The following is a 20,733-nucleotide window of genomic DNA, read 5'->3' on the forward strand; positions in this document are numbered from 1 at the left end:
AGCTGATTCCATCGGCGGACGTATTAACCCCCCGAAACGCACCACAAAAGCACGAACAATTTAGAATTGGTCCTTTTGATGAGCCAGCGTACGCTGGATGTGGACCAAAAAACGAGGCAGAGCCGAGAGTTTATAACAAAAAAATATATTCTCAGATAAGACAGAACAAACAACACGCAAACCAAGCACACTCTCCAATTATCAAATACAATACGACACGAATCACTTGATACTCGAATACACTCAAAACAATGGACACAAACAACAAAATGCACTAAAATGCAATCTCATGCATAAACTATCCATGTACACATATTGACAACAATGTTCGTCAAACGTATCCAGTTCAAAGTTCTTGAAACAAAGCTTGAATGCTTCTCTTCAAGGAAGCACTCCCTCAAATCCCAGCGCCGGTTGTCATCCTACTGCGTTTGAGGTTTCTTCTCCAAGAAACTCTAGCATCGTCAACTGACCGCACTTCAATAACAAAACTGACAAAGTGAAAAACACACTTCATCTCCTGCTTGTAAAACAAGTCTTCAGACGCTGGCGAAAAACTTTTTTCATCTCCTGATGCGACTCCCTCCGCTGATGGCTCATATACACTAGCCGCTGGGTTCCTGTAATTTCGAAGTGTTTCATCAGCGCGCCGCAAAGCCAAGGCTGTGGAAAAGTTGGAACATCTCTCGTAACGTGACACAACTCTGCAGCACCACACCCCTTTCCTTCAAGATGCTTCTAGAGATTGCTCGGCGATAGATGTGAGGAGGTTGTTCGGTGTGGCGGCGGCATTTTCAAGAGAGAGAAGAGGCATGCGTGTGGAATATTTTGATGGTTTTTTTCTTCTTTACACCGGCTTCTGTCGCGTCTGCTGGGCGCCTGGTTTTAACGCAGCCATTAAAACTCAAAGGCACGTGCTTTCTTAAGTGCTCGTTTGTGACAAATGTGCCTAATGGCAAATGCGTGGATGAGCCTTATATTTGGTTCTTTCACACCACTATGCTTGTTGGTAAATCGTTCGATTAAGTGCATCGTCTGAGAAACCTTCACTTTGAAATAGCAAATCAATTTTTCATTGGTGCCCAGTACCCTTATCTATTCGACAATCGGTATGAAATGTCCGTCTCGTGCTGTTATAGTTGTATGTCTAAACTTCGAAAGCTATCATTACATACTGAACATAACACTACAGACTGGATGCCTACGCAGGCAGATCAGCAAAGCCAAATTAACTGACTGGTGAAAAATGAGGGAAGCCAAAGAACAGGATGAGCACAATCACAAACTTGGAAGCCTGGTGCAACAAACTTTGTGAACAGAAAGAACACAATACAAAAATTTCCTAACAGGAATTCCGGAGGTGGATTCCCATTTATTAACACTGTGGGATGCCAAATGAGGGCTTACCCGTCGCTGGACAACACAAAATAACAACTGGAAACTGAGGACATGCATTGTGAAAGTAACAGTGAAAGTGGAAAAATATGCCACGCAACTCGCATCGGCAAACTAGTATAAATTCTGAACTCCCTAGATGGCACCCTTAATACTGCCAAAACAAGGCACATTCCCAAAGTCATCCTTGACCCCACCATAAATAAGAGGGACACAAGGCCCCGAAGCGATTACTACACACCTACCCAGACAGCCATCAAGAGCAAGTGCTATGGAGTTCCTGCTCCCACAGAGCCATGTACAAAATATTATACATGTGTAGTGTCATCATCCCCACTCACCACCATCATCATTTCTCAGCCACCGCGCCGCACCTCTCGCGCAGCTCATGTTTAGCTCGAGCTGCGCAAGTAACAGAACGAGTTCACACGCCTGGCGTGTCAGACGCTGGCAGCCACCGCCACATGGACCGCCTTCACGACGTCGTCTCACGTCTCTCCCTACTCTCGCTACAGTGGTGATCCGAAGGACACGCCCTTCAACAAGCCACCGGCTCCCATGCTTCCGCCACTCTGCCTGCCAGTGCCACCGTCCCACCCGAATTTACCCAGGCATGGTTCATGCAGCTCGACGCCGTTTTTGCTGTGAATAGCGTCATGGACCAGCCACTTATGCACGCAATCTTGCTCGATGCACTGCTGGTCGAGTTTCGCCATCTTACTGCCGAATTGGCCACAAGCCTGCAGCCACATGACGCCCTCTGCACTGCGGTTCTCGCCTGCTACAACCAACCACACGTACTGCCCACTTCCGTTTGCCCGCGCCTGGCAGGTTTACCTGGCGTCGCAGAGCAAGGTATCATTTTTTTCTGTGTCAACGACTTCGTTGCCTGCGACAGCACACACGCCTCTACGTTGTCCAACGAGTCGGAGCAGCTGAGGCCGCAACCTTCCACATTCAAGCAATAGCGCCAAACCAACGCAAGTGCACTAATCACTTCGAAGGATGTAGGCAATGGGCCGTCGTCGATTTCCATATTGCTGTCGCTTTGGCTCGTGGTCAGCACGACGTCTGCAATGTAATCCTCATCCTGTAATTGGCCCATGATGGGAACATCATTGTCCGCACTGACGAACTCGTCGAATGTCGATCTGTCGATAGCACCCGGGAACTCTGCCAACTCGTTCCAAACTTCGGCGGAAACACCTGCGGTGTCTTCAGTGCTGTCAGAATTTGGGGTGCCATCACCAGGAATGCGGAAGCCGGCATGCCTAAAGCAGTTCTGGATCGTCTCCTTCTTTACATCTGCCCACGATCTACTCAACATAGAAATAGCTCCGAGCAAGTCGATCTTAAGCTCCCTGCTGACACGAAGGTTCTGCAGCAGCCTCTCCACCAGGCGCTTCCGATAGCCGGCTTTCATTGCGCGTATAACGCCTTGATCCAGTGGTTGCAGTGCTCGGGGGCAAAAACGCAGCTAGATGTTGCTGAAGGTTGTACTGCAGTGGTGCGATGAACAATTGTCTACGAGCAGGCGCACCTTATGATTTTCGCCTACCAAATCATCATTCCACGACGATAGCCATCTGCTGAAAAGCTCCTCGGTCATCCACGCTTTTGAGTTTGCTCGGTAGGTAACTGGAAGCGACAACGGATTTTGAAAACACCACGGTGCCGTGCTTTTCCTGATAACCAGAGGCCGAAGCTTTTTCGATCCGTCTAAAGTAGCTGCCAACAGCACGGACACACAAGCTTTGTTTGCCTTGCCGCCGCTTGTCTTGTCGCCACGACACGCAAGTGTCTTGTTTGGCCAAAATAGAGCGGTTTCATCCGCATTGAAGATATCTTGGGCTCTATATCTTACTGCGATATCTCGCCAGTTTTCCTCGAGCCATTTTTCTACGCTGTCCAGGTCCGCCGCTCTGCTTTCATCTGTAACAACTTTGCCAATGATGTCGTGCCGTTCTTTGAACCGCTGAAGCCAGCCTGAACCGCCTTGAAAATCATTCCTGCCAAGCAGAAAAGCAAGGTCCTTGGCTTTCTGCTCGATCATAGGGCTGGACACCGGGATGTTTCATGACCGAACGTCCACAAACCACTTGTAAATGGCCGCTTCAACATCTTCGTACACAGCAGCGCGCACACGTCGGGCGCCACGGGCACCTGGCCTTTTGTCCGACTTGGCCCTGATGTCTGCCTTGTTCTTCAGTATAGTACTCAAGGTGCTCCTTGGAATTTTGTACGCGGCGGCGACGTCAGACTTCTTTTCACCGCACTCAACCTGATTGATGAATTCGAGTTTCGCAGCGAACAGCAAATTTTGCCTCTTTGCGCAAGCCATGATGACAGCGCGCCAATACAGTTCACAGAGCACCAACAGGCAACACCACAGACCACCCTGAATTCGCAGCAGCAGGCAGACAAGCATAAAGAAAGAAAAAATGGCGCTCACTTCTACCGCCTCCACGCCTCGGAGAAAGCACGACGGCCTATGATTGGCTGTAAGCGCTGCGAGTGGGCCAGGATCATTTTTTGGAGGGGGGTGTTCGCCCGCGCACGACCGGGTCTAAACAACTTTTCATAGGGTGGCGCCAGCAGTTTTCCCCGCCACCGCGAGGGAAAGCGAACTTGCTGGGGCCCTTTTGAGACACATCGAGTTTGATATATCAGTTGTCGTTGTTATTTTCGTTCGATAAAACAGTAACCTTTGCTATATATTCTCAATGTAAACTTACCGTGTTTAGGAATTGTTCGATATACGGAATAATTTGATATAAACGGGTTCGATATAGTCGGGCTCGACAGTAGAACAGAAGGCAACAGAAAGGGGGATAGTATTGGGGCATTCATTCCAAAAATTACAGACTGGCAAAGGGTCAAGCAGGAGTGCAAGGAATATTTATGGCTAAAAAGGAAAGTGGTAGGGCAAATGACGCTCCTGGGTTTTGTATACTTGTGGACAAGGGCAAAAGCCAGAGAGGAAAATGAACAAATGGTGCAGTGCATAGGAAATGACATTCACGACCTAGGAGAAGAGTGCGAGGTAATTATATTAGGATATATGAATGCAAACATAGAAAATATGGAAGAATATACTGACCCAACAAGCAGAATGCTAACAGATGTGTGTGAAAGGCATGATTTAATCATTTGCAACAGCACCGATAAATGCGAAGAGCAGATAACATGGGAGGTGGGAAGGCTGCAGTCGACGATAGATAACGCAATAATGTCACATGGGATGTATGATCAGCTAATGGTGATGAACATAGATGAATATGAGTCCAGAAGCTTAGGTAGTGATCACAAACGTATCAAGCCGAGTTTTCGAAGAGAAATGAAATTCGAGGGGCATTACGAGCAACCACACGGTAATATTTATTAAAGAAGGCAAATAGAACTAGCAACTAAAGAGACTGAGAAAATAATCAACGAGAATACTAAAACAGAATGGAGGTACACAAATGTAACTCGATTGTTTGAGTTAGAGCTTGCTAAGGTACGAGTCAAATCAACCAGGAAAAGCAGACACAAACCAAGAGCTGGTAGGGTGAGAAAGTTAAGGGAGCCATAGTAAGACGTCAATGATTTGATATGTGGGGTTTAACATCCCAAAACCACCATATGATTATGAGAGACGCCGTAGTGGAGGGCTCCGGAAATTTCGACCACCTGGGGTTCTTTAATATGCACCCAAATCTGAGCACACGGGCCTACAACATTTCCGCCTCCATCAGAAATGTAGCCGCCGCAGCCAGGATTCGAACCCGCGACCCGCGGGTCAGCAGTCTTAGCCACTAGACCACCGCTGGGGGGCATAGTAAGATGTCAAGAAGCCTCCAGGGAACACAGGTATGCTAAACAAAGGGGTGAACCGGAAGATGATGTCAAAAGAAAATGGGATAACTTTTTGAGCTGCAGAAGGGAAGCGTCCGATTTGAGCAGTGAAAAGATTAAAAGAAAGAGGGCCCAATAGATGGCAGAAGTAAACAAAAAAGATAGAAAGGCAGCAGCAAAGTTTTGGAACCATCTCAATTTTCTGAGTAATAAGACAGCATGAAACAGAGGTTTATAGCTACAGTTCAAGGGTTCAGACTAGAAGGAGATGAAGCAATGGAATATATAAAAACAATGATGATCGAAAAATTTAAACACCAAGAAAGCGCTGCATGCACCGTACCAGATGAGGATGGACCAATTAGCTTAGTGGCTCCACAGGGACGAGAGTGGGAAAAGGAAACACTTCATGCAAGCTGGTCATGCTAAAAGTGACAATCCTGCTGACCCACTTACACAAGGAATGAGCGCAAAGGCATTAATAACATCTAATTTGTGGTGGAATGGACTCAAATGGATAACATCACTGGAAAATAACTCCGCAAGCATAATTGGCACGAATACAGATGTGGAAGACCAGCATAAAACACAATGTCACCAATGCATGGGAAGAGCCGAAATTGAGCCAATTTTGAAAATCGAAAGGTATTTATCACACGGACGGCTTATAAGAGTGACAGCATGGGTGTTCAAATCCATAAACAACACAAGAAGGCAAAATCACAAAGGGCCATTGACAAGAAAAAAGGTAACGAATGCAGAGAAATATCGGATAAGACAGACCCAAATATCACTGAGACAAACAAAGGGTGAAGCCTATTCAAAATACTCAATTATTTGAAATTAATGGACACGAAGTCTACCTTGATGACGATGAAATCATCAGACAGAAGGGACGATTACAGTGCAGCCGAGAATTCAACAAGCACGTTATAGTAATTCCAAAGGACGGGCATTTCACGGAACTGCTAATACATCACGTGCATAAAATGGTATTACACGGAGGAGTTCAAGTGATGCTAGCACAACTTCGATAAGTTCTGGATATTGCAAAGTAGACAAGCAGTAAAAAGAGTTCTTAACAGATGTGTTGCCTGCAAGAGGCATAACTTCACACCGGCGACTCGAAACATACCTCTACTCCTGGCAGAAAGAGTCACCGAAGCAGAGCCATTCAAAGTTACGGGAGTTGACTTCACAGGACCTGTTTACGCAAAAGACAAGTGCCAGATTGTGAAGCAATATGTACTAATATTCACCTGCGCGGTTACTAGAGGAGTACACTTGCATACCTGCCAAGTTCAAGAATTCCAAATCCGGAAGATTTGTGTTGTGCAATGGGGGGGGGGGGGGGGGGGGGGGCACAAAAAACAAGGACAAACAAACAAAAAAACATTGCGAAAAAAACAAAAGGGGGTGGGAGGGGGTCTCAATCGCAAGTGCCGACATCAGCGTTGCAGTTTTATAGTGGCTAGTAGTGGCCGAACACATGAGGGTAGAGTTTTTCACTATGGTGAAAGTCTCAAAGGATCAACACAACTAGCAGAATCTATTTCGGTCAAAACAACTCGCATGTGTCTTCCTGGGACATATGTGAACAGACAGGACGGCGCAGCTGGCTGCCGCAAAAGCGTGGGTCAAAGCTTTGCTCACTATACTAGATTGTTTTGACAGGAACACCAAAACGCGTCTGACCCCTTTTTATTGCAATAGCAATTATGTGAACACTCTAGGCTGTTGTTTTTGCCGTCGCCGCCACCACCATCATTCACCATATATGCATTGGTAGCTATATATACGAACACTCAAAGAAAAAAAGCCGCCCGTGCTCGGCGACGAGTTTGTCGCGATGCGCCTTATTTCTCACGTGTACTTTGCGCCTTATTTCTCACGTGTACTTTGCCCCATGGATGGTGGGTGTAATTGACTGTGCGCACGCTTATCCTTTGGTGGGGGAATCGTGTGCCTTCGGCTTTCACTGGAACGAAAGCGTTAGTTGCCGGGCCCACAAAGGTCACTTTGGTCTCTACACAGGCCCCTTTTTGTGAAAACAGCACGCTTTTCAAACACTGCGAAGTATAACAACAGAGACACTTGTTAGTTAGTACGCATCTGTACCTGTGATTACGTATCGTGCATCATTTTAGGGGCGAAGCTCCTTATAGCGGCACCCGTTCGTTCCTCGTAGTGGTAGTAGTAGTCGTAGTGTGTAACCAGACTTACAGTTTGACCTCCAAGGTGGTGCCGGTGGGGAATTTCTTCTGTGCGTTGTTGAACAATAAAAAATTCACAGCGTGCGCATTAACTAAAAGCCGAATTTTTCTGTCTCTCATACCCCTTTAGCAGCCATTGGCATGTACATTGAGCACTATCTGACAAGAAAGGGTTGCTACGTTATACTCGTTGAGCATAACCTCCTTGGTTTTAGAAAGGTTTAGCGAGCGTTGGGCCGCAGTGCCATGAATACGGTGAACTAGTATAAACCATAAACTCGAGGTGGTTAAAGGTGGGAAGTAGACACGAAGCGCAAGCCGTAAGAAAGTGTGCATGTGCCACCTCTCGTTTAGTCCTTGGGATGTCCGCTGGATGGCGGTGCATATGCGGAATATATGATGGAAAGATGCAAGATGGTGGTACTTGGAGTGTTCAATAGATGGACGAACGGACACACAGACAGATGCACGAACGGACTGACGGATGGCTGCACCGACGGATAAATGCATGGACGGACGCAGTAGCAGATGCATGGACGAACGCAGAAACGGACGCACAGATAGACGTGCGGACGCACGAACAGATGCACGCATGGACGGACGGAAGCAAAAACGAAAGGACAGACGGATGCTTCGCCCCACTCTCCATCATTCACTTCGTGGATATGCTGCCATTTTTTGTTTAATAAGGGCGCTAAGAATCGAGTGGTATAAGTTGTTAGTTCTCTCTCGTCCTGCAAGTATCATTTTCGTGCGTTATTTGTGTGTGAGCAACCCGCTGCACGTTTCGATCTGCTTGCCATTCTTCGTGTTACATTCCAACTTGTTGCTGTTGCATTTATTGCTTTGCCCTTGCGGCAAAACGAACTTTATTTCCATTTTTTACGGTATTGCTGCTTTTAACCTACCACTGCCTGCCCTCGGAGCTAGTATATTGCTATCGCGTTGCCACAAATGAGGTTTTGTGTGCGGCGGTTGCGGCAAACGGTAGTTCATTTTACAATCCCCGTGCGCATGGCTGCGCACGCACCTTCAAAACTAAGCCGTTTTATGCCATCTACGATAGCATCTGCCGCAGATTTGTCCGCAGAGTTGGCGGATTGATTGATTGATTGATATGTGGGGTTTAACGTCCCAAAACCACTATATGATTATGAAAACGCCGTAGTGGAGGGCTCCGGAAATTTAGACCACCTGGGGTTCTTTAACGTGCACCCAAATCTGAGTACACGGGCCTACAACATTTCCGCCTCCATCGGAAATGCAGCCGCCGCAGCCGGGATTCGAACCCGCGCCCTGCGGGTCAGCAGCCGAGTACCTTAGCCACTAGACCACCGCGGCGGGGCGCAGAGTTGGCGGAAAGCAGCGTTGCTTTGACTGGTTGAGCACACACTTTCGGGATTTTGTCAGTTACGTCGTCGCCACACATGATCGTGTCAAGAGCGACCGCGGTTTCGTCCACAGCGATTGTGGCAATGACAATCACACGCACTGTAGAAGACAGTGCGTGCGCCGGTCGCACACGTACTTTTGAAGCTTCGAGCACGCTGTTTTCCGCCTTCGTTTGACGGTTTCTGCACTAAACTTCGTATTGTCCGCCCCAATTAAGAAACGTGTTCAGAACATTCAAATTGAGGCCCAATGAATATAATAGAATTTGGCTGTGGAATTTCAAGACTTCGTATCAGCCGCAGTTTCGCATCGCTTAGATTATACTGTACGCTTATATGAAAGCCTCTTGAACTCCTTTATAACAAAATGGGGTAGGTTGAAAAAGCCTGGAGTAGATTGAGCTGCGTTTTTGTGAATGCAGCCAGATCACGCACAGAAATTTCGATTTCTGGGAGATTTTCATGAAAACCGTAAAACGGAATAAACGGTCTAAATTCGGGAGTCTCCCGGCCAATCCGGGAGAGACTTGGCAGGTATGCACTTGGAGGTTACCAACGATTTGCAATCGTAAAGTTTTCTATGGGCATTCCGACGATTTACAGCTCGACGGGAATGCCAGCAGTAATGTACTCAGACAACGCCAAAACATTTATAAAAGCTGAAAAGGAAATCAACAGAATGCTTGAAACCATTGAACACGAGGTCTTAAAGGATTACTGCAGTGGCCAACAAATTCAATGGAAAACGATAGCCAAGTGCGCGCCGTGATGGGGAGGACTTTACGAGCGCCTCATAAGAAGCTTGAAAACGTCGATGCGAAAGATATTATCGAAAAGTACAGCTTCGGTAGAGGAGCTACCCCATTATTGTAGCAGAAGTTGAAGGAGAACTCAACAATAGACCGTTGACTTACCAACGAGCCAAAGCCACTAACGCCGGCAGACATTATAGGCGGACGGCGACAGCTTCAAGACGGACAAACAAGACTGTACAACGGTGACATTGAAGACGCATGGTGAAGCAGATGCAAACTCGTGCGAGCTTGGTAGAAAAGATGGGATCGAGAATACATCAAGGAAATAGGAGCTACGGTCTCACAGGGTGACGTGGTGTTGGTTGAGGACAAGGCTCCAAGAACATTTAGAAAAATGTGCCAGATTGAAAAACTCTACCCTGGGCGAGACGGAATAACAAGAGCTTGTCTCCTTCGTACAGGCAAAAAAGAACTTCTAAGAAGATCTGTGAATCACATATACCCTATGAAGGGTTGTTTCAAAGAGCCCGCAAGGGTTTATCCTATTTCAACTTGGGCGAGCGGGAGCCTATAAAATGTCATCATCAAATGCCAGAAGAAGAAAGAAGACTGCTGCCGGGAGCGAGCGCGTGCTACTTCTTTTCTTCTAATAAACTGTATTCGTTCGAAGCAGTCCCTGGTCTCGATCGTCTTAATATCGGCGAAGAGCACGCTGCTGTTCTAAATAAACTCGGGACCGCCCTTATCGCTTCTGCTCTTCGAAAAACACGTGCGTCATGGACCCTTTTGGGCAAAAAATTTTTTTGTTTTCACTCGCAACTTCTTTAAAAGCTGTGCTTCATTTACTACAAACTTCGGAATACAGCGAACCGATGACGCGTCAGGCTCAGGTTTGTTATAAGCGGGCTCGACTGTACTGGGTGTTCCACCTAAATAAGATAATAAGCTTTAGAAAAACCATGTGCTCTAGCAGGTTCTAAATCCTGTATATTAGTAGTAGTCACGTGTTCACTAATCATCAACAAGACGCACTTTATTCAGGTAACTTTTTCATTGTAATTGGAGAGGGTGATATTTAAGAAATAACCCCAGAATCCTAAGGTTATCTTGTGCTGAAATCTGCTGGGCTATTTTTGTAGCGCAAGCTACATTGGCCGAGGTTGACCAGTTTAGTATGGCTTACAGTGAGCAGTTCTGTACAAGCCCGAGGAGCAGTGATGTCACACGGCGCACAGCTGGCGCGCCGAAGGCCTGGAAGTTCCTGGAGTGTAGTGTCACTAGGGGCTTGCACTTGACACCCATTAAATCGCTCGCTCGCTAGCTCGTTCATCCATCCATAGTTGACGCTACGTATATTCTGGCATAGCCAAACTGAGCCACTGTAATTATTTTAGCGAGACGCGAAACATGGCAAGAAAAAAAAAAAAAAAACACTCGCATGACACTACATCAAGCTAGTGCCACGGACTTTACATGAAAAGAACTTTAGCGGCCATGCCAATGCACTCAAACGCTTCAAATCATTTGACTGATGTTATGTTCAATCATTATTTCATGGATGTGAATGAGTGGGTAAGAGAAAGTGTGTGCACGCGTGTTTGCGCTTGAGGGAAACGTCGGCGATTTCAGTCGGCCAGTTGTCACTGGGTCGTCTTTTGTAGCTTTTTCATCCGGTGATTTCTGTCGCCTTGTGCAACGTGCAAAAGACACCTGAGGGGATGCTAACCGTGGTGGTGTACACTATTTTCTCCCTTTTTGCAAACATGGATGAGTGGCGTCGTCTGGTGTATTCTTTCCAACTATTAGCAAGATGGCAGTAGTGAAAAAGCCACCTAAAGTGTTTATTGTATACTGGCTGACTAACGTTGCAAGCCTAGACTTGCATAGTGTATGACAGCCTCTGTGGTGTTGCGTCCATTCAATAGTAAAGTATTTCTGAATCACTTCTAGTATACTTATTTTAGCATTATTTTGAGTTTATGCATAACTACACAATGTAAGCACTTTGTTCGCAAATATATGACCACGAACACTGAAGCTGACTTCAGCAAACAGGTCTGATTAGTGCTATGCCGCTCATGAATTACATCCCTAGCGGCGGAAGGTACGAACTAGACATGGGCACTGGAGGGGGGCATCTGAGCAGGTCAGGAGTACAGTAGGTCGTGGTGTAACACTTTCCCTGCATCGTTCTCAAACATCTGAACAATTCATCTGCAGGGTTGAACTTGTCAAGTTTGTTCAAGTGCTCTGTTTCTGTACATTTTGCCACCTTTCTTTAACACTGGAAATGTGCTACCGGCTCGGTGCACTGACTTGTTCAAGAGCACAACGGTGTCACAACTGCCTGCTTTTTCATGTAATCGCAGAGGTGGAGATGTGGCACACTGAGAATAGCTCCCGAGGACTATGTCACTTCCATCGTATGTTGGCGATGACACTGTATCTGACCTCTCTGACAGGAGGCTGCTGCCAGTGTGGTTTCATTTTTTTACTAGATTCTGAAGTGCAGTCCATTTTCAGACTCGTTTGAGCATCAAAATGTGCAATGGATTAGATTTTTGAAGAACAAAATGAACATTAACTCACACTTCTACTAATAATTAAATGCCTAACTGTCTTATTTTAAAATTTGTAACAACTTCTTTGGGATAGAGTAGTCTCGTGCTGCAGGCTTAATAAAGCTGACCTGTGCCTGTTCCTTTCTCGTTTTTCCTTTAAATAATGGCTGAAAGCATGCTGTAGAAGAATTGCAGCACCTTCTCTTGACCATGACGAAATTGCATAAGGTGCAACAGAGACAGACAGTGAGGTAAAGAAACGAGCCTTGATGTGCCGCGTTCTTGAACAACGTAACTTCACGATGATCAGCAACCACCTTGCCAAACTTTCAGTTCTACTACAATAATCCTCTTGATTCTTGGGCAGCATTTACATCCCATATTTTTCTTATTTTACACTGTACCCTAAAATAAATCACTAACTCAACCAAGAATACACCTATGTAATCTTATCTTAACATCTACACATAGTGAGCGAAGAGACAGACAGTGGCTGTCAAAATTAAACTGAGACTAACACACACCTTGCAGGTACATTTCCTCGCCATCCCCAAAGGGGTCTCCACATTTAGAACACCGAGCACATGTGGGATGAAAGTGGTGGTTTTCTCCAGCCTGGAATAACAACAAAACACAATTAATACCAGCCAAAAGTGCTAATACACAGAGAAGCAATGCAGAAAATATTGAGATGAATATCCTTTAAATGTGTTGTTCCCAATAATTTTTTTATTGTGAAATGGTGTTGATAATAGCTGGAACATTTTGTTATTTATTGTAGAAAATGATAACAGAAGTGCTACCTAAAATCTACTTTTGTTACATTACAGGACACCTTAGTGACAAAAAAAAAACTGTATTTGCCCACATTGTGGATGCCCACTCAAGCGACTATATGTTTTGTTGTTCGTTGCGCGTTAAAAAACCCCTGGTGGTCAAAATGTCCGGAGCCCTCCACTACGGCGTCTCTCATAATCATATGGTGGTTTTGGGACATTATACCCCACATATCAATCATCAATCGTTTTGTTTTTCCTTGCCTCTAGCTTACCGACTTTTTATCAGGACATTTTGATATGAATCCAGCGATGCTACCAAGGTCTTCTAATTTGGAGCAATTTTTGGAGCAGTAACATTTTCTATTTTGGTGCACTTTGGAGCAGCAAAATTTTCCATTTTGGAGCAAACTGGAGCAGTTAACTGCACATCCTGGAGGAGATGCAAGTTGGATTTAAATTCAAGGGCATTAATTATTTTGGGGCTCTTGTGAAGAGCTAGAAACATTTTGATTTATTGCAAATCTCATCGAGCCAATCACCTTTTGAGCACTCCCTATTTCAGTTCATAATGCAAAAATAATGGTGTCATGGTGTTGAGCATTTTGGAAAAACTTGTTCAGATATTATTTACCTAGGAAAGGAACAAAATACTGGTTGAATAAAGTTGTACTTCATGAAATGACATTCTAAATACACCGATGTGGCTATCAGCAAATATGGTAGACAAACGCTGTAACGTACAACGCTAGAGACTCACACAGTCCCCACTGCATTTTATTAAGATGACCTCAATGATAAAGAAAGGTTCTTTTTCTTCATAATTATACTGCTGGATGTAACATGACATCATTCAGCTAGTCTCATAAATTCAACTTCCTCCAGCACTCATTTCTTTGTGCTGAAACTACACGATTCAACTTAGTTTTTCTTTTGCAGCGATGTGATGTTTTATGTGGCTACGGCGTGCTGTCTATACTTCTAAAACCCCCTAGAGTATCCTCTAGAAAGCAGTGCATAAAGAAAAAAACTTTACAGGGTACCTCATGCATACACCTAAGATGACCCAGGAGAGAGCCATTTTGTTTCTAATGCGATAGCAATTATATCGACATTCTCGATTGGTTTTTGCCCTCGCCAGCGGCGTAAGCAGAAATACTATTTTTTTTGGGGGGGGGGGGGGGGTCCACCTGTCCACCTTGATTTTAAGGGGGGCAAAGGCAGGCAAATGATCATTTTGCGCTATATATGCCATTACAAAAAAAATTCGGTGGGGGGATGTACACGTTCTTGATGTCCCTTCCCCTCTCCCTTGGGCTACGCCACTGGCCGTCGCTGTCATGTTTTGTGTAATGTCCCAATCGATAACATCCACTCGGCATCGTTCTTTTTACATGCGAGTAAAAGCGCAGAAGGCTAAAGCAGAGATAAAAAGAGTCAACCTATATCCTTTGCACAGAGGGTAGATGCGCTAACATCACCCCGCGTGCCAAGATTGCCACCGACTGCGACTCAAGTAGAGAGTAACTCGCCACCTGTCTTCAAGAGGAAGGAGCAGGACGGAACAAGGAATGCAAAGAGGGGAGGGGCATTATGAACTTTGACTTCAAGGGTGCGATCGCTGGCATGCGGGCTATTTCGGCAGGCATTAAATACAGCTGGTGTACCCTTCTGCCTAGTACTCTCAATGTGAACAAACTGTGCAAAAAGTGCTTCGCTTTCTAGAGTGCCATCAACACTGAGCCTTAATAGCAAGGTGGCCCATCATTGTCACACCATTTTGGAGGTCCATTTGTATGTGCTGTTTGTGCATGTGCAGGTGCATCAGCGTGCAAAAAGTGCTCCGGGGGTCTCTAGTCATCCAGGTAGCTGTACGAATATCGAACGCGCGTGCAGCAAGTTTTCTGTGCGTGCGGTGATTGCGCGGACCTCCGAAATGGCAACCTTGTCACTAGTGCTCCTCGAAGATGACGTCAAGCCTTATTATTTGGTATAACAATACAATTTGTTGGTATCGCACTCATTGCTGAGAGATTAAGTGAAACTAACAAATTGTATCTTTTGGACCCGATATCGCGTAACTAAAAAGAACGCTGGTTAAAGGGACAGTGATCTCTCCAGTTGCCGAAGTGGTTTTTGTGCTGTAAGTTATCTAAACGTAAAGCAGAGGGTAGTAGCACTTAAAGTTTACGAGCAGTCTCATTATGCCTCAAGTAGCGTGCACCAGTGACTGCGCCCTTCAAACAATGTAGCCCCCCCCCTCCCCCCAAAAAAATGAAGCAAAAACTGTAATGCCATGATGTTCAATTTTTAACCATCAGCTATTGATACTGGGAAGCAAGAGGCAGACATGTAACAAGGCGTAGCTGCTCCACAGTGAAGCTGCCGCCACTAGAGCCGCCAGCGATGGCAGCTCAAACGTCTGCTCCGACCAGGTGGCATGCTTTCATTATTGAGATGACTTTTTAAAAAATGCAGGCAAAAATCTTAAAATCAAACCTTAGCAATTTCGAGTACGAAAGGGCAGGGTCTTCCAGGTGTTTTCACTGCAACACCGATTATAAACGCGGATGTGCTAGTGGCAGGAATGACGAAAAGGCGCTTCTGAATGTGTCAAAGCATTGTCACCGTTCGCGTGTTCTTCTATTGATGCGAAGCACGGAAAATTATATCGCAATGCCCAAAAGTATATGCAAGAGACATTCTGGCAGCATGCATGCAGTTATTAGTGAAAATTGCTTTATTACATGCCCCGCAACTCTTCAAACGAGCTATCAGCAGCGTTCCTGGAATGAACGACGTCAGCCGATGAATCACCGCCACAGTTTCACGCTGAATGGACTAGACACCATGAGCCTCTGTGGATAGTGCATTTCACCGTTAAGCTGACTTACACAACAGAAGTTGCGTCGGCACCAAACATAGCATCGTGGATTACTTAGGACGCACACGCGACCGCCGTTTATTCAGTGGAATAATTCTAGGTATCTGCTTGCGACTTTGGTGACCACTAGATCAAGGCGCACATGTTTTGACGTGCCGGCGTGGCTATTGCCAGAGACGCTCCCAAATCTGACTTTGGAACAGTTTAGCGCACTTTGGCGCAGAAGCGGAATCACCGTACGAAGCTGTCTTAAAGATTAACTAAGCAAGCAAAGCCAGTGATGCTACAGAAGGCCTTAGATTTGGAGGAATGTTTAGAGCACTTTGAAACTGCCATGTCTTTGCTGGAAGGGGTGGAAAGCCTTCAAACAAGCACAAGTCAACCGCCAAAGAGAACAACTAAAAGCAAGACACTTCAAGGATAAAGGTCTTAGCTTGATGCGGCTGACAAAGAAGGTGGCTTCATGGTTATGCCGTCAGCTATCTACCTGAAGAAAGCTCACCAGGCCATTGAAAAGAACTTTGTAAATGTAAAACATTGTGAAGCATGTGTTAACACTAAAGCAGTGGCATTGTGTTAGGACATCAAGCTAACAAAAGTTGTCAATGCAATTCAAGGAAGTAATTACAGCACCTTGCAAGTATCTTTTTAGTGCTAAAACACATAAAGTAGAAATTACTTTTTGCACTGTTGTGAGTAAAGAAGGTTGACATGTTTTTACGAAAATGCTTGAGTCGTGTCAATGTCAATGATTTGGTCAAGATAAAAAAAAGTCGTTTTTTTTTAGGGCATTGTTTTACTTGGATTGAAATTTTCATTGGATGAACAAGATCCATTTTATTCTGTTTCTCATGTTAACTTTTAAAGTGTGTTATGAACTGCATTCTACAGAATTTAGCTATTGATTTTCCAAATTCAACGGGTCTGAGTGTGGATAATTTTATGTCACTTTTTTTTTAGAGTTTTATCTGAAACACACTTCATAGGTCAAGTACCAGATTTCAAAATGCGGCTGGCAACATTCCAATATTCGGCCCATGCACATTGGTTCTTCAAGGTGGTGTGTGCCCCGCATCATCTGCTACTCTTCCACCAATGCACTCGGCGTGCGCTAGCGAACCCTGACCCTTTGCTCTTCTAGTTAGTTTTCGCACTGTAAATCAACTGATCCCAATGCGGCCTTCCGCTTCTTTGATAAGCCGGTACTTCATGGTTGCAAAGGCGAGCATAGAATGTTCATTGCATCAGAATTCAATAGCCCCATCTGTTATCAAACGTTGCCAGTTGCAGCAATCAGTATGTGAAAAATATGATGGGCTTAATATGACAAGCTTGCGAAAAACAGCTGCAATGTATAAAACCATCCATTTTTTTGTGCTAGCTGGGAATTCGATGAGCCACAGGTGGATAGACGGCTATATACAGAGCGCTTTCAAACGATTTAATGCACACCGGCAGAGAAGTAGCAAACGAAACTGGGAGCGCACCACCATTACCATTCATTGCGCATGCACCGCATTTACAAATCTTGCCACCAGTTAGCGCCAAATGACCCGTCGGCCTGCACAGCGGCGCAAAGGTCCACCATTACGTACAATGGCTATACAGTGAAGCCAGCCATCGCGCGTGCAGGAGACAAACACAGCATGATGTTTGGGCGCGAGCAACAATGCTGTAGAATCATTCGCATGCGCTGAGCAAGATTGTACTTTTGCAGTGAAGCTGTATGTGTTATTGAATGGTGTCTACGAACAAAGCAACGCGATGAACAACAGTTTTGTAGTGGTGGACCGATTCCACCAACAGAGCGAGATGCCCGCTACGATTGAACAGCTCAAAAGTTTGCCTTTCTGCGCTGTAATTTGTGCAAAAAAAAGCGGTGCAATTACTTTCAGCACGCACACGACCTCTGTCTCCCTGGCCTGGAGGCAAGAAATAATAGTTTTGAAGGGGGTTAAAAGAAAACTTCAAGCACCTAAGATTGACAATCAGAATACGTTTTGGCCGCCGATGTCAGCTGATCCGCGGCCGTCAACCAAATATCATTGCGTGTGCGGTTACGTTGGGGTCCACTGATAAATTGCCATTTGTCATTAACCATCATTCACAACTTCTTCACTGTTCGAAAAAGTGGCGCAGAAAATTAGCTTCACACTCATGTAAAATGGCAACGTAAACCTCGCATTTTGTGCAGAGCACATTCTAATAAAGCGAAAGCCTCAACTATCTTATAAAACACAATAACAGATCATCTTTTGGCAGCAACACGAGTTTTACCAATACTCATATTGCCCTATATAATACACCAAATATCAATTAAGGCATGTTTAATGACATTCAAATAGTGGTGTCGAATGAATTGATAAAGCTAAAAATGCAAACTAAGGAAATTGAGGATAATTAAGAAACCAACTCACATCAGCTTAGTGCATAAAATAAAAGTTTAGTAAGGGTGAATGAACTGTGAAATAAGTGAATTGAGAATGTAACCAACATCACAGCGAATCTTCATGGCAATGCATGCTGGTTTTCGCCATCAAGTCATCTTGGCATGCAATCAGAAACCCTGTGAATTGAAATTTTACTTCATGCTACGAAACAGATGCACGCTGAAATGCTCAATGACCACTAATGACGGCGGTCACAATGGGACTGAAAGAACAAATCAGCACGGGCAGAGAATGCGCGGGCATGCACGTAAAGTTTGCTTCGTGAGATGGCTTTGAACATTTGACGTTCAAAGCCACCCTTTGAACATTTGCTCGCTGAGTAACAGCACGAGCAGCACAAAAAAAAATTTATGAGTAAGTCAGGTAGCTAAAGGTAGCATATACAGTAATGATACGCTGGCCACGAGCTCGTTTGTCACATCTAACAGTGAACTGTACTGTAACTGCAAATAAAAGGCATTTGCATATGATGATGGGTTTCACCTCTTTTGTGCAGCATTTTTTTAGCCTACATTGACTGCGATCTGTTTCAGGCGTTTAAAAGCAACGGCGTGTTACAAATTTTCACGTATGTAGACAATTTCCTGGTAGTTTTAGACAAACAAAGAGGCACAAGCGATAATGTTGACAATGTTTCGATAAAGTTTAACAAGTATGGAAGGGGCCTATGTTTTACTTACTAGCTACCAAAGGCAAGAACGCTTGAGTTTTTAGACCTTAACCCTTTCAGACACCGCCTATGAAGAACTGTCTGCAAATGTTTCAAATCTCAACAACGTTACCTCAAGCCACTCAATATTCTATTGAAACAACAATAATGAAATCATTCTTGAATTATTAGTGTTATAGCAACTCATCCAAATTAGGTTGTGATTAAATATCTCTACCCAGAAGTCATATATGCTTACTTTTGGCATAAGTAGTATAAAATCGCAGGATAAAAATATAGTGAAAATTCAATTTTGCTTGTGTCGATTATGAGCGAAGAAAAATTCTTTTCACATTGCTTGCAGGAAGCGGCATGTTTCACGACTCATCAAACATCGTAGTACTTTCAAAAAAGTAATCGTATGTATCAGTAGACTGCAAAATACGGTTAAATGAAGAAATTTATTATGGACGAGGTTCGGTTCATTCAAAGTACTGTAGCGAAGCCTCCAAACTTTCAAATGGGTCGAACTCTTGAGTACATTTTAGTGGGGCTACCCAAAAAGGACGCCGCTAGCGCTGGGAGTCCGTGCTTGGCCGTGACTGTCGCCATTGTGTATGCTCGCTGGTTGCCGGCTAATAAACGCCTTAACAAATTGATGGAGAGTGCTGCGATCCCCTTCGATGCCCTTGGAGCTACGATCTCGTACCCTGCTATCTACCATGTCCCACGACGACTCTCAGCAAACGCCTCCTCCAATGCCACCCCTTTATCCCGGTCTCCAAGGATCCGCGATCCACCCATCTTCACTGGCACTTATTTATTATTTTTTTATTTATTTAAAAAATACTGCGGTCACTGAAGACCAAGCAGGTGGGAAACATTACAATAAACAAATATGCAAACATCGAGAAAAAAATTAAAGGAATAATCAAATTTGCAAGAATACAAAATGGATGATACAATAAATTTAAAAAAAAATATAACAGACCATATAAAAATAAATAATAAATAAATGGCGAAAATGGAGTGATGTCTTAAAGCACACAAAAAAAGAATATACACATACGTACAGACAAATTTATACACATGGAAACGCGTCAACTATTATAAGTACTGAGCACCAACAATCTGAAAAAGTGATATTGCATGAATACACAGTATAAACATTACATTAAGCACTAGCAGTACAGAGAAGATGCGCTTATGTCACGGTTGAGATGCTCCGAGCAACGCTTTCTCGAAGTCATCAGACGAAATGACATCAGGTGGTAAGCTATTCCACTGAATAATTGTTCGGGGAAAGAAAGAATTTTTAAAGGTGTTAGTCCGCGTGGTGTATGGGAGCAGGTTATGCATATGACGATGCCTAGATGCGCAAGGAGAGAATGGTTGTATGTATTTATGGGCAGGAATATTCAGCTTACCATTATAAATGGAATGCAAGAATTTCAGGCGTGCGATTCTGCGGCGATCTTCAAGCACAGGAATATCGTTGTCTTTCATTAATTTTGTCGGAGAATCAGATGATTTAAACTTAGAAAAAATAAAACGTACAGCGCGTCTTTGAACCATTTCAAGTTTTTGAATGTCTTTTTTTGTAGAAAGGGTCCCAAACCACTGATGCATATTCAAGTTAAGGCAAAATATACGCTTTGTACGCGAGCATTTTTAATTTCGGAGGGGCTTTTTTCAGTTTGTGCCTCAGAAAACCAAGCTTACGAGAAGCTGATGCGGAGACATTTGTTATATGTGCGGACCAAGAAAGTGTGTTTGTAATGGTTACTCCTAGGTATTTGTATTCATTTACTTCACGTACTGG

The 20,733-nt window shown here is 44.5% G+C and overlaps 1 protein-coding gene across 2 annotated transcripts in view; it reads right to left on the bottom strand.

Annotated features, from left to right (window-relative positions):
- Positions 1-20,733, bottom strand: part of Unc-115a (actin binding LIM protein Uncoordinated 115a) — a 424,168-nt gene that overhangs the window by 224,579 nt on the left and 178,856 nt on the right. For both annotated transcript variants that reach the window (XM_037426516.2, XM_037426515.2), the window contains exon 7: positions 12,677-12,767. In XM_037426516.2, the coding sequence (XP_037282413.1) occupies positions 12,677-12,767 (91 nt within the window). The remainder of the gene's footprint in view (positions 1-12,676; positions 12,768-20,733) is intronic.

The sequence above is a fragment of the Rhipicephalus microplus genome, chromosome X (genome assembly GCF_043290135.1).
Source record: "Rhipicephalus microplus isolate Deutch F79 chromosome X, USDA_Rmic, whole genome shotgun sequence".
NCBI classification, from domain to species: Eukaryota; Metazoa; Arthropoda; class Arachnida; order Ixodida; family Ixodidae; genus Rhipicephalus; species Rhipicephalus microplus.